The sequence below is a fragment of the Scyliorhinus canicula genome, chromosome 10, assembly GCF_902713615.1.
Source record: "Scyliorhinus canicula chromosome 10, sScyCan1.1, whole genome shotgun sequence".
Lineage (NCBI taxonomy): Eukaryota > Metazoa > Chordata > Chondrichthyes > Carcharhiniformes > Scyliorhinidae > Scyliorhinus > Scyliorhinus canicula.
In genome coordinates, this window is record NC_052155.1 from 123,758,458 (window position 1) to 123,772,811 (window position 14,354).

The 14,354-nt window shown below is 43.5% G+C and overlaps 1 protein-coding gene across 1 annotated transcript in view; it reads left to right on the top strand.

The window, feature by feature from the left end:
• The first annotated feature begins 227 nt into the window (after positions 1-227).
• The window catches only part of zbtb10 (zinc finger and BTB domain containing 10), a 99,518-nt gene continuing 85,391 nt past the window's right edge, over positions 228-14,354 (top strand). The window contains exon 1 of the mRNA XM_038809678.1: positions 228-1,327. Within this exon, the coding sequence (XP_038665606.1) occupies positions 581-1,327 (747 nt within the window). The 5' untranslated portion in view covers positions 228-580. The remainder of the gene's footprint in view (positions 1,328-14,354) is intronic.

Consider the following 14,354-nt stretch of genomic DNA (forward strand, 5'->3'; position numbering starts at 1 on the left):
AACGGTACACACCTGGGCACAAAAAAGACCCCGGGATTATTTTCTAATATATGTTGCAAGGGTGTGACTGAAAGCCTAGGCCGGTTGCCAAAGGCTGATGGGGGTTAATTGAAGGGAAACAAGAGAAGTGTACATCCATACTTATATCAATTAAAGCGAGTGACTGGGTGGACAGGAAGCCGAGCTGCTGAGGGAGGCAGCCGTGGTGCAGTCTGGGAGCTCTGCCCGTTGGCGTCCGCTGCGTGTCTCGCGGACTGGGAGCCGCTGGGGTTGGGGCAGCGCGAGAGGCCGAGCGACTGGACAACTGGGATCGTGCGCGCGGCGGCCGAACAAAAAGAAACCGCCGCTCAGCACCGGCCCTTCACCGCAGTCGGGCTGCACTCGGCGGCCCGGCCTCCCCCGCTCGCAACTTTTCCCAATTCATCCGGCGCCGGAGTTTGACTGGCAAAGAGAAAGGAAGGGGGCGGGGGGGAAGCAGGGAAAAAAAAAGGTTCTCGCGGGAAAGGAACCCGCTCCCCCAACCCCCCCTTCCCCACGGTCAGCGCTCGGATCAGCCACCCCTCCCCCTCTCACACACACAATGTCCGGCGAGAGGAACAGGCGCTCACTGGCTTTCCGCACCGGGGCCGCCGCCAAGATCGAACCCGAACTCGGGCCGCCAAACAACAACAGCAGCAGCGAGGCTTCGAATGGGGCCTTCTCCTCGGTCAGTCCGAGCAAACTGGCTGCCCTTCCTGAACTGGACGGCGCCCAGGCCGAGGCCGCGCCTGTTCCCGCCCCGGAGGAGGACTGGGTTGAGACGGTGGTGGTGGACGATGAGTACCCGGAGCAAGAGGTCTCGGTGCGTGTGGTCGACGGCGGCTCCATCAGCAGCAACGAGTCCGAAGAGGAGGAGGTGCCGGCCGAAGAGGAGGAAGGGACAGACGGGCCCGGGAGCGAGAAGCAAGCCGTGACCTCCGGGGAAGGGGTTGGGGCAGTCCGAGCGGCTAAAGTGGAACAAGACGCCTTGGAGGAAGAGGAGGAAAACAGCGGCTGCAGCCGCAGAGTGGGGCTGACTCTGCTCGGGCGGCCCCAGTCCTTACTGCTGCCGCAACAGCGCACTTTCCAGAGGTCGTGGCTGCAGGAGTTCCCGTGGCTTCAGTATGAGCAGGAGACGGGCCTCATGTACTGCTCCTGGTGCCTGCGGGCCAACAGCGGCCTGGGGAACAACAATAACCGCAACAAGTTCGTGAAAGGAAGCCGCAATTACAGGAGAACCACGCTGCTAAGGCATCACCTTTACAGCGAGCACCGGGAGAATGACCCGTCGGCTGCAGCCTACATGGAGGTGAGAGGGCTATAAATTAAACTGCAAAAGGCAGTCTCGGCTTCCTGTCCGAGTGGGGGATGGTGTTAAGTAGCCATTGCTGATCTTGCCCTCGTTTCGAGTGCTGTGACTCCATTTACTTCAGATTTAAAGCCCTGATTATATTAGTGGCTCTTCAGGTTACTTGAATCTACGATAGGCGATATGGTTTTAAGTTGTCATTCTCTGATGCTCTCTCGCTCAGTCCCATCCCCCAAGACCCTTAATCCATTTACACAGCAGATTGAATTTAGTTTGGATCTATTGATCGGAACGGAATTTGATCTCGTACCCTGTTTATGTGGCACCGTGTCCCATGGATCGGAACATAACACCGGGGGATCACATTACTGTCCAGTACACCCTTGTATTTGGAAAGGGGACGGGAAACCCAGGCAGCACCAGAAAAAGCACCCGATCTTCCACGTTTTGTGAGTCAACTTTCCCCCCCACTTTTTTTGTTGCCCTCGCACAGCTCTAAACGTCTGGTTTGAGAATTGATTTTACAGTAGTATACATTGTAATGTGAGTTGGTCAATACTTAACTCAAAATTGACTCCGTTTTTCTTTTGAATCAAAGACGATGTTCTGTACGTTTGAGATGAAGTACTGTACATACACAGTTCTTACTTTAAAACCGTTGTCAAAACATTGAGAAAGTCGAATTTTGCAAAAGAAAATGTCTATGCCAAAGAACTGAAAATGCTGGAATGCAGCAAGTTCGCTCTGGAGAAGATTTGTTACCAGATCAACTGTAAACCCTTGAATAGGATTTTGCAAAATACTGTTTTCAAAGCTGTACAAACTTGACTGGGGAATTGTTACCAAACTAATCCAGATTAATCGTCAAAGTTGTAAAACTTAATTATAGATATGGTTCTGCAATTTACTCCTAGGTTCTAAATTAAACCTATCAAGTGTAACCACCAGTAACATTGAACTGAACCAAGGTTCCATGATCGGGAAACCATCAGACACGGATAATGCCTTCTTGCAGTGCATTCTCATATAATTTGCAGAACTATACCAATGCGTGCACTAGTTTCATTCTGCAGTTGGAGCCTGATAATGGAGACACATGAGTTTCTAGAAGGTTTTAAAAATGCAAGTTTCAGAGAAAAGTATTCAATAACACTTCCTATTGCCATAGTAAGTAAAGTCACCATAGTCTCTGATGACCATAGTCAGCTTTCCCCTGAGGGGGAGAGCTTGACTGGTGGTAGTTTAACCTGAGTATCACCACACCACAGACGAGGGACAAGGTTGAGAAGGTGAGCCTTTATTAATAGCCTCTGCTATAACCTAAATTTAAGTTTGGTCTAATTCAAATCCAGATTTTAAGCAATTCAACCAGTGTTAACTTCTTAGATTTGTATTTGAATAATACCAAATCCACTCGAATGTGGGTTATAGCAGCAAGTTATTTGTGCTACAGGTTTCATAACTAGGTTAGAGAAATCAAGAGCAGAAATGCAGTCGTTGATATCTGCCAGGCTTAAAAATTAGTGTTCTGTAACAAAACATACTGGGATATTTAATGTTGATTGACAAATTATATAAAATCCTCTTTATAATATGTCTCTTGCTGCAACATGCCCTTTTACAACTCCCAAAGACAGCATTATGGAGAGGGTAATTTGAAAAGGCACAGCTGCCTTGTGAAAGGTATTGTATCAGCCTAGAAGAACAGTCTGTCTCAAATTACTGTAATTGCATCTGCCCCAGATGAGCCCAGTGTCACTCATTTACTTATTATCTCAAAGTCTTGTTTTCAATTTCATTTTTCAATTCATTCAGTTTTCCTCTTTGGTTTTGTAACATCACAGGTGGAGGGTACAGTCAGGAGAAGTTCTTAGAAAAAATGTTTATTAGCGGCATAGAAGTCAACCCTGTGACTATTTCAGGATGAAAATTGAATAAGTGCACAACGTATATAGAATGACATAGTTTGGGTTTCTAAAGATTTTAATAGAATCAATGGACTCCGAGAACATTAGAAACTTTGTGCAGTTTGCCAATGTGATTTGAACCCCGGGATTGTACAGCATTGCAGCTACATGTCATGTGTTATGATCTATTACAATACTTTAATGCAATTAAATATGTCTTGCAATTTCTTTTGCATTCAATTCTTTTTCACGTCAGCTGAATGGATGGAGCCTGTGCCAAGCTTTGATGAAAATACTATAGAATTGTGCAGGTTTAGAGGAATTGTTGCCATATTTTCACTATGCACCTATATGAAGTATTTCCTTTGACGGCTGAGTAAGTACTGTTAACTTGGGTGTAAGGTTTTAAAATTTCTATTAATTTTTGATGAGGTAGCCAGATTACTCAAGATTTAGACCGTTCAGAGATCTGGAGATCAATTGTCTTCGTAGTTTAATTTCAGTTTCAAAGCTGTGAACTTGGCATTTAATTTGCAAATATCTACCATCTTTGATCACTGAAACTGTTTGCTTTTTTTGAAGCTATGTGGCAAGTGTTTTTTTTTAAGGAAATGTATTCCCAAGAGATTCTTTTAACGAGGTTTTTTAAACAAATTGAGATTTTTGTTTTGTTTTTGGGGGATCTATTGGTTTAGTTTTTTAAAATAAATTTAGAGTAGCCAATTGTTTTTCTTTTGCCATTAAGGGGCAATATAGCATGTCCAATCCACCTAACCAGCACATCTTTGGGTTGGGAGGGGTGAAACTCACACAGACATGGGGAGAATGTGCAAACTCCACACGGACAGTAACCCAGGGCTGAGATTCAAACCCGGGTCCTCAGCGTCGCAGTCCCAGTGCTAAACACTGAGCCATAGTTGTTTTAAATAAAACCTTTTTCCCTTTAAGTGCAGTGTCCTATGTGGAACTGTTACAGCTAGACTTCAATATTCAATTTTCCACTGTCAAAGCTAAACCCCATTAGAATTTATTGTAGCAGTGTTACTGGAAAATACTTAAATTAAATATTGATCCTTTATGTCAAATTTATTAAGTTGAGAGATTTATAAATATGCCCTGTTTTTTTCTAGTTTTTTGTTTTCACGTTTATCTTCCAAACACCATTCTTTCGTTATCCTTACTTTGCCTGCTGCCTATATAGATCTTTGTTACTACTTGCTGTTGATACAATGGGCACAAGTTTGTAAATTGGAGGAAAGCTAACATCTGTGAGCTATTTTTGAATTGAATTTATGCCACAATGAAAATCGCAGAAATGGTGGGCATAAAAAATAATGGCATAAATTGGTCTTACCAGGCTTCGTGATTTGTTTTATCATGGCCTAGATTGTTATGTTTCTGTTTCTGTACAAAATTGTCAATATTTCTTGATCTGAAGTCCATTCGTTTGAAGTGTGAATTTTTTTAATACTAAATTACCTTGCTGCGTTACTTTGTTGCCTAATCAAAATGTCTGAATAATTCTAATCCAAAATGAACTGAATTGTCAGGTGCAAATTGCAATACTTGGAGCAGGCAAAGTAAGCAGCGATGAAGTTTAGTACAGACAAATGGGGATGAATTCATTTTCGATAAAGGTGTGTTGACTGATAAAACGTTTTGAATCACTGCATTGTTTGTGTGTGGCAGAGAGATTAAATGTAATATTTGAAAATTACTTTTTTAAATGCCATTCAAGTTTAAATTGGCATTTTACTGATGTGGAAATTAAAGGCAATCTGATAGTTAAATACACTCGGCCCATAAGAACCAGCTCTCATTTTGGAGAGCTAAATTTAGTTCCAATGTCCCGTACAGATATTGTACAAAAATCTCTGCTTTCCAAGGTAGATCTTAACTTTGAAAGTTTGTGGCCCATGGTTATTTAAGGTTGACGAGGTCTAAAATCATCATTAAAAAGTTCTGACTTTGCTGAGCCAGTGTTTATCTAGTAGTGCATCGGTATATTTTATGAAGTATTGAGTTGTACTCATTGGTTCCCTCTTTTGTTTGCCAATTATTGGGATATTCTGTGGGTGATTCAGATTATACCGTGAATCTGATTTTGTGAATTGTAACTGCTTCCCTTTTGAACAATGGTAGTGTTTTGAGCCAGGATATATGAAGCCGATCCATAATTAGACAATGAACTGAAACAATGAAGGATGACATACATGGTGACTCAAATGTGGATGATACTGTTGTGTTAAAAGAAATTAAGATCTTGAACCAACTAATGTTCTTGATCATTTAAAAAAAAACTTCATAATTTCCTTTTATGTTCCTGATACAACTATTAGAATTTCCATCTGCATTTTCCTGTCAGACGTGGGAAATCGGGGAGCTTTCTAGCGTCCCTGACGACTATGCCAGTGGGAAGTATGACCAGCTGCATCTTGTCACAGACTGTCTAATTTGCGGAGCATACAGGGGTATAGAGTGTGACAGACACAAGCTTCAGGGAAGTGGTCACACCACATGTTCAGACAGGTAGATGGGTGACTGCCAGGGGAGGCAGGCAGGTAAGATGGGAACGTCCTGTGGTGCTTCCTCTCTCAAACAGGTATACCATTTTAGGGTGTGTGTGCGTGCATGTGTGTGTCCGACCCCTCCGAACGAAGGTACCAGGCTTGTGGCACCACGCCCGGTACTGCTGTTGAGCGGCGTCGGGCTCCGTGCATGCGAGTTATAGTGATAGGGGACGCAATAGTCAGGGGCATGGGCCGGCATTCCTGTGGCCCTGTGTGTTGCCCGTCAGGATCCTGGATCTCTAAACGGCTAGAAGGTAGGAAAGAGAGCTTTAGATATATGGATCGCTGGGATGTCTTCTGGGGAAGGTGGGGCCAGTACAAGAGGGACAGGTTGCATCTGAACTGATGGGCAATAATATCCTTGGTGGGAGTTTGCTCATGCTGTTCAGGAGGGTTTAAACTAGTGTGGCAAGGGGGTGGGAACTGGAACAGCAGGCAAGTAAATGTAGAGAGGGGGGGGGGGAGAAGAGTGAGACTGAGATAAACATAGTGCAGAGTAAAAGCAGGCAGAGGGAAGCTGCAGGGCTTGGTGAGGCTGTAGGTCTGGAGTGCATTTGCTTCAATGTAAGAAGTATAACGGGTAAGAGGTGAACTGAGCGCCTGGATTACTGCATTGAACTATGATGTAATTGCCATTATGGGGACATGGTTAAAATAGGGACAAGACTGGCAGCTTAACATTTGGGATATTGTTGTTTTAGACGGGACCAAAGGGGAAACAAGAGGAGAGGGAGTTGCATTACTGATTAGGGAGCAGATGACAGCTGTGTTGAGAGAAGACACATTGGAGGGATCTTGTAGTGAAGCATTATGGGTGGAACTCCGGAATAAGAAAGGCGAAATCACAATGTTGGATATATACTATACACCTCAAAACAGCCTGCAGGAGACAGAAGAAGTTGTGTAGTCAGATACTGAAAAGGTGTGGAAAAAGGGTAGTTGTGGTGGATGACTTTAACTTCCCCAATATCGACTAGGGCTCCCTTATAGCCAGGGCTCAGATGGACAGTAGATTGTTAGATATGTTCAGGAGGCTTTATAATATATCTTGACAATCCAACCAGGGAGGGGACCATACTAGTCTTGGTTTGGAGAATGAACCAGTCCAGGTGATTGATGTTTCAGTGGGGGAGCATTTTGGGCGAAGCAACCATATTTCCATAAGATTTTGGGTTGTTATGGATGAGGACAAGAGTGGCCTGCGGGTGAGTGCTGAATTGTGAGGGCCGATTACGTCCAAATTAGACCGGAACTGTGCAGAGTCTGCATGTTCTCCCTATGTCTGCGTGGGTTTCCTCCAGGTGCTCCGGTTTCCTCCCAGTCCATAGAGGAGGATTGGCCATGCTAAATTTCCCTTAGGTGTCCAAAAAGGTTAAGTGCGGGTTACCGAATACGCAGATAGGGTAGAGACGTGGGATTGAGAAGGGTGCTCTTTAAGGGCCGGTGCAGACTCGATGGGCTGAATGACCGCCTTCTGCACTGTAAATTTCATGGAATTTACAATGCAGAAGGAGGCCATTCGGCCCATCGAGTCTGCACCGGCTCTTGGAAAGAGCACCCTACCCTATCTCCATAACCAAGCCCATACCTCCACCCTATCCCCATAACCCAGTAACCCCACCTAACACTAATGGTAATTTGGACCCCAAGGGCAATTTAGCATGGCCAATCCACCTAACCTGCACATCTTTGGACTATGGGAGGAAACCGGAGCACCCGGAGGAAATTCTATTATTCTATCCTGGACATCAACATCCGTCATGTCCTTTTCCCTGGTGAATACAGATACAAAGTACTTATTAAGGATTTCACCCACTTCCTGTGGTTCCACGCATAACTTCCCACCATTGACACCGAATGGGCCTACGCTTTCTTCTGCTACTCTCTTGCTTCAAATATATGCACACAAAGCCTCGTGATTCTCCTTGATCATGTTTCCTAAAGACATTTCATGGCCCCTTTTAGCCATAATTCCACGTCCAAGTTCCTTCCTACTTCCATGAAATTTACAGTGCAGAAGGCGGTCATTCAGCCCATCGAGTCTGCACCGGCCCTTAAAGAGCACCCTTCTCAATCCCACGTCTCTACCCTATCTGCGTATTCGGTAACCCGCACTTAACCTTTTTGGACACCTAAGGGAAATTTAGCATGGCCAATCCTCCTCTATGGACTGGGAGGAAACCGGAGCACCTGGAGGAAACCCACGCAGACATAGGGAGAACATGCAGACTCTGCACAGACGGTGGCCCAAGCCGGGAATCGAATCTGGGAACCTGGAGCTGTGAAGCAACTGTGCTAACCACTATCCTACCGTGTGTGAACGCTCTTGAGTACATTAAAGGAGGAAGTGTTGAGTATCCTAAATTGCATTAAGGTGGACAAGTCCTTGGCCGGATGGGATGTATCCCAGGTTACTGTGGGAGGCAAGGAGAGAAATAGGTGGAGCCTTAAACAGATATCTTCACATCCTCTTTCACCACAGGGGAGGTTCCAGAGGACTGGAGAATAGCCAATGTTGATCCCTTGTTTAAGAAAGGAAGCAGTGATAATCCAGCAAATTATAGCCAGTGAGCCTGACATCAGTGGTGGGGAAGCTTTTGGAAAGGATACTTAAGGACAGAAAATATGCACATTTGGAGGTAAGTGGACTAGTCGGATCTAGTCTGGCAGCATGGTTTTGTTCGGGAAAGGTCAGCAACCTAGACATAGAACAGTACAGCACAGAACAGGCCCTTCAGCCCTCGATGTTGTGCCGAGCAATGATCACCCTACTCAAACCCACGTATCCACCCTATACCCGTAACCCAACAACCCCCCCCAAACCTGATTGAGTTTTTTTTTCAAGAGGTGACAAAGAAAATTGAGGGAAGGGCTGTGGATGTAGTTTAGTAAGGTGTTTGAAAAGGTCCCACATGGCAGACTGGTACAAAAACTAAAATCACATGGGATTTTGGGTAGGCTGGAGAGATGGATACAGAACTGGCTTGGTTATAGAAGACAAGTAGCGGTGGAATGGTATTTTTCAGAATGGAGATCTGTAGCTGTAGTGGTGTTTCGTAGGGATCAGTGCTAATGTTGTTTATAGTATATTTAAATTATCTGGAGGAAAATGTGGCTGGTCCGATTTAATACGTTTGCGGATGACACGAAGATTGGGGGAGTTGTTGATAGTGCCGAGGATTGTCAGAGGATACACCAGGATATAGATTGGAGACTTGGGCACAGAAATGGCAGATTGGGTTTAATCTGGACAAATGCGAGGTGATGCATTTTGGAGGATCAAATCTAGGTACGAATTATACTGTAAATGGCAGACCCCTAAGGATGGTTAACATTCAGAGAGATTTGGGTGTGCAGGTTCACAGTTACCTAAAAGTGGCAACACAGGTGGCCAAGGTGATTAAGAAAGCATATGGCATGCTTAGCTTAAGCCGGGGCATTGAATACAAGGGTTGGGAAATAGTGTTGCAGCTATATAAAACTTTGGTTCGGCTGCATTTGGAGTATTGCGTGCAATTCTGGTCACCACATTATCAGAAGGATGTGGAAGCTTTGGAGAGAGTGCAAAGAAGGTTCACCAGGATATTGTCTGGTCTTGAGGGTATCGGTTATGAGGAGAGGTTGAATAAACTAGGATTGTTTACACTGGAAAGACAGAGGCTGAGGGGACGCCTGATGTGGAAAATCGTGTGTTTGATTCTTGATCGTGACGGTACTGGCCAATCCTTGGATCATGTGACCCATCTTGGATGTTGGGCAAGGATAAAATTAGGCTAGCTATGATTGACCAACAGCAAACATTTGGGTGAGGAACCGATGGGCAGTTTTTTGATAAACTATTCCTGCTGTAGAAATGAGGATTAAACAAGAAATAAGAAAGATCAAATAGAAATAAAGTAAGATGATTTCAACATAAACAAAACATGCCAGCCAGATCATGCACTGAAGATGCCATGAACTTGCTGCTATGAATTCCATGGAGTCTATTTATTATATGAACTATGCAAATATAAATTATTGCCTTATCAGTTATTACCAGTTAACTTTTATTTTCGATTTAATCTGGTGATATTAAGGGGTTCACCAGAACCAAAGTACCAGTGTCTGAGTGCGAACAATTCATAAAATCCTATTGCTTCACAACAATTTACTAGAAGAACCTGGGTATAAATGGCATTCATTGACTGTGTCTCGCTGTTCAGTTACACCAAATATGTGTATTTAAATTCATTTTTTCCAATTAAGGGGCAATTTAGCGTGGCCAATCCACCTAGCCTGCACATTTTTGGGTTGAGGGGGTGAAACCCATGCAAACACGGGGAGAATGTGCAAACTTCACACAGTGACCCAGAGCCGGGATCGAACCTGGGTCCTTGGCGCCGTGAGGCTACAGTGCTAACCACTTGCACCACCGTGCTGCCCCTCTTTGATTTATTTTGACTTGTGCATAGTTGAAAAGCCAACCAATAATCAGATTTCAAGCAGCTCTGACCAATAATTCTCCTGCAGGCATTTAAAATTTAGCAGGTAGTTTGTAGCGCACACACTGCACCGGAACAAAGATTTGTTGCCTGTTGAACACAGAAGTAGACCATTTGGCCCTTGGGCCTGCTCTACTGTTAAATAAGATCATGGTTGATCTGATTGTGGCCGTAACTCCATTTTCTTACCTGCTATTTGCTTGACTGTCTTGGTGTTCAAGATTTTGTCGACCCCAATCTCAAAATATATTTTAAAAATCTGGGACCCACTGCGCTCTGGGTATTGAAAATTCCAAAGATTTATGATCCTCAGAAAATAAATTCATCCTCACTTAAATTCAAGATCTTTTATCTGTGAAAATGATCCTCCTATTTTTAGATTTCAGCACAAAAAGTTAGATGCTGAGAGAAACTTTCTCCATCAAGTTCCCTCAATCTTGTATGTTTCAGTGAGATCACCACTCATTCTTTTACACTCCAATATGTATAGGCACAACCTCTTGCAGCCTGCTTGATTGGCATCCCATCCACCATCTTCAATATTTGCGCTCTCCACCCCGATGCACAGTGGCAGCACTGTACAACCTACACTATGTACTGCAGCAACTCGCCAAGACTCCTTCGCCAACATCATCCAAACCCTTGACCGTAGTCACCTCCAAGGACAGGGCCAGCAGATGCTTGGGAATGCTACCACCTGCAAGCTTTCCTCCAAGACACACTGTGTCCTGACTTGGAATTATGTCACCATCCCTTAACTGGGTCAAAATCTTGGAACTCCCTAATAGCACTTTGTACCATACCACATGAACTGCAGAAGTTCCAGAAGGCAGCTCACCACCGTCTCGTAGAAAAATGGGATGGGCTATGGATGGGGGCCGAGCTAGCAATGCCTATATCTCATGAAAAAATTAAAATTGAAAAACCCTTCATAGGATCAGTCTAGCGAACCTTCTGAACTTCCAGTGCGTGTATTCATCCTGTAAATAAGAGGACAAAACCGTTTCACAGTTCTCTTGGTATGGTCTCACCAATACCATTTACAGTTAGAGCAAAACCTCCCTACTTTGATGCTTCATACCCCTTGCAATAAAGGTCAACATTCCATTTGCCTACCTAACTACTTAGTGTATTTATATTTTTTTGTTTCATGTAAGAAGATACCCCAATCCATCTACTGCAGCATTCTGCAATCTCACTCATTCTATTTAAATAATATTTCACGTTTCCATGTTTCATACCAAACTGGACAACCCTCACATTTTCTTTCTCTCTCTCTCTCTCTCTCGCACACAAAGTTTTTTTTATAAATTTAGAATACCCAATTATTTTTTCGAATTAAGGGGCAATTTAGCACGGCCAATCCACCTACCCTGCACATCTTTTGGGTTGTGGGGTCGAAACCCACGCAAACACGGGGAGAGTGTGCAAACTCCACACGAGCAGTGACCCAGGGCCGGGATTCGAACCCAGGTCCTCAGCGCCGTAGGCAGTAATGCTAACCACTGTGCCACCGTGCTGCCCTACACACACAAAGTTAACCCAAAATTAAGAGAAGCACCAACAACAAAGTAACCATTTACACTTGAGTGATTGATCCTAAACCTGAGTGCCAACATCTTTAATGCTGAGCATCCATCAGCAAGTATGCTTGGAGCACTTTGAGTATGTGTGTTTATGACCGTACTGCCTACACTTAGTTTGACCAAGATCAGCCTCAATTTTCAGTGTTTGCATTAAGCAGTTTGTCCTGTTTTTGAGCTGTAAATCCATAATAAATTATAACTTGTTTCATACAGCTGATCACCTAAGTATATACAGAATCTGACAGTAGTACGCACTACAAATATAGAAACACATGCTTGAAAAAATACTTAGAAAGTTTACTCGGATTATAACTAGTGGTATTAACTGTTTGATGTGATTTTTATCCAGCCAGCCTTTAAATAGTTAAACTGACGTCCTCCACTATTGTGTCCTGTCCTCCTTTCTTTTAAAAAAAAAAGGAAGGGGAGGGTGGAATTACTTCCTATTATAGGCAGCCACTTCAATGGTGACATTTTTAATGAGAGCTATATATCCATTTTTGCTGTTATGTTAAACATATAATGCCACAGTGAAGATGGTCTCTTATTTGGATATAACTGAAGATTAGTCGAGGTAAAGTGGGACAAAACTGCAGGAAGTTAGTGAGAGAATGCTTTGCCTCCAGGAATACAGAAGCCATGTAATTTAAACGTGTAAATTAGTTTAAATATAGATCTGTAGTTATGGCTAGATCAAATAGACTTGCAGCCCCGAGGGTCCTGTATTTGACTACATTTTTAAAATTCAGAGCATGGAAACTAAGGGTCAAATTTAGATGGTTCACAGTTCATAAGATATAGGAGCAGAATTAAGCCATTTGGCCCATTCATTCTGCTCTGCCATTTGATCATGGCTGATCTCATTCTAGCCTTAACTCCACTGTTAAGGCTAGAATGTTCTCCATAACTCTTCAACCCATTACTAATTAAAAGTCTGTGTAACTCCTCAGATTTACTCACTAACCCAGAATCTACTGCACTCTGGGGTACCAAATTTCACTGATTCGCTACCCTTTGGGAAAAGTAGTTTCTCCTCCACTCCATTTTCAATTTGCTACCTCTCACCCCAAGACTATGACCTCTTGTTCTAGAATACCTCCAGAGGAAGCATCTGTTCCACATCTATGTTATCCATACCTTTTATCATCTTGTATACCTCAGTTTGATCTCCGCTCATTCTTCTAAACTCCAGAGAATGTCGGCTTGAACTGTTTAATCTCTTCATATAAGAAACCCCATATTTCTGGAATCAACCAAATGAACCTCTTCTGAACTGCCTCCAATGCCACTACATCTTTCTTCAAATAAGGGGACCAAAACTGTGCACAATACTCCAGGCATGGTTTCACCAATGCCTTGTATAGTTGGAACAGCACTTCCGTACCGTTTATACTCCAAACCTTTAGCTATAAATGCCAACATTCCATTCACTTTATTTAATATCTGCTGTATCTGCATGCTAATTTTCTGTGACTCATGAACGAGGATCCCAGATCCCTCTGCAACGAAGCATCTCAAAGTCTCTCCCCATTTTTCTAAGCAAAAGGAATGACCTCACTTATCCACGTTAAACTCCATCTGTCACATTTTGGGCCACTCTCCTAACCTATCTATCCATTTGCAAGGCTCTTATTTCCTCCTTGCAACTTTCTGTCCCACCTATTTTTGTGTCATCTGCAAATTTGGCTAAAGAACTCTCTATTCCTGTATCCAAATTGTTTATATAGATTGTAAATAGTTGGCCCAAGGATTGAACCCTGTGGTACCCCATTAGTTACATCTTGCCATCCAGAAAAAGGACCCATTTATCCCAGTCTTCTGTCCGTCAGCCAGTCTTCTTTCCAAGGTAATAAATTGTCCCTAATCCCTTGTGAATTAACCTTCTGTGCGGCACCCTATCCAACGCCTTCCGGAAGTCCAGACATACATTTGCAGGATCCCCATTATCCACTTTGCTTGTTAAATCTTCTCGGAACTCTCGCAGATTATTCAACGTTATTTTGTGCCCTTCATAAAACCATGCTGACTCTGATAGATAGCTTTTTGACTTTCCAAATGTCCTGATACTACCACCTTGATAATTGAGTCTGACAATTTCCCAACAACAAACATTAAACTAACTGGTCGGTAATTTCCCACATTCTGCTTCCCTATTTGAATGTTCCGTAAGTAAATCCACTGGAAGCTATCCCGTGTCCAGGGAATTTTGGAATAATCAATGAATCCACTATCTCCGCTGCCACTTCCTTTAATAATAATCTTTATTGGTACAAGTAGGCTTATATTAACACTGCAATGAAGTTACTGTGAAAATCCCCTAGTTGCCACATTCCGGCACCTGTTCGGGTACACTGAGGGAGAGAATGGCCTCCTTCTGCACTGTAAATTCTATGATATTTCTATGAAATTATCCAACAGCACGTCTTTCGGGACTTGTGGGAGGAAACCAGAGCACCTGGAGGAAACCCAAGCAGACACAGGGA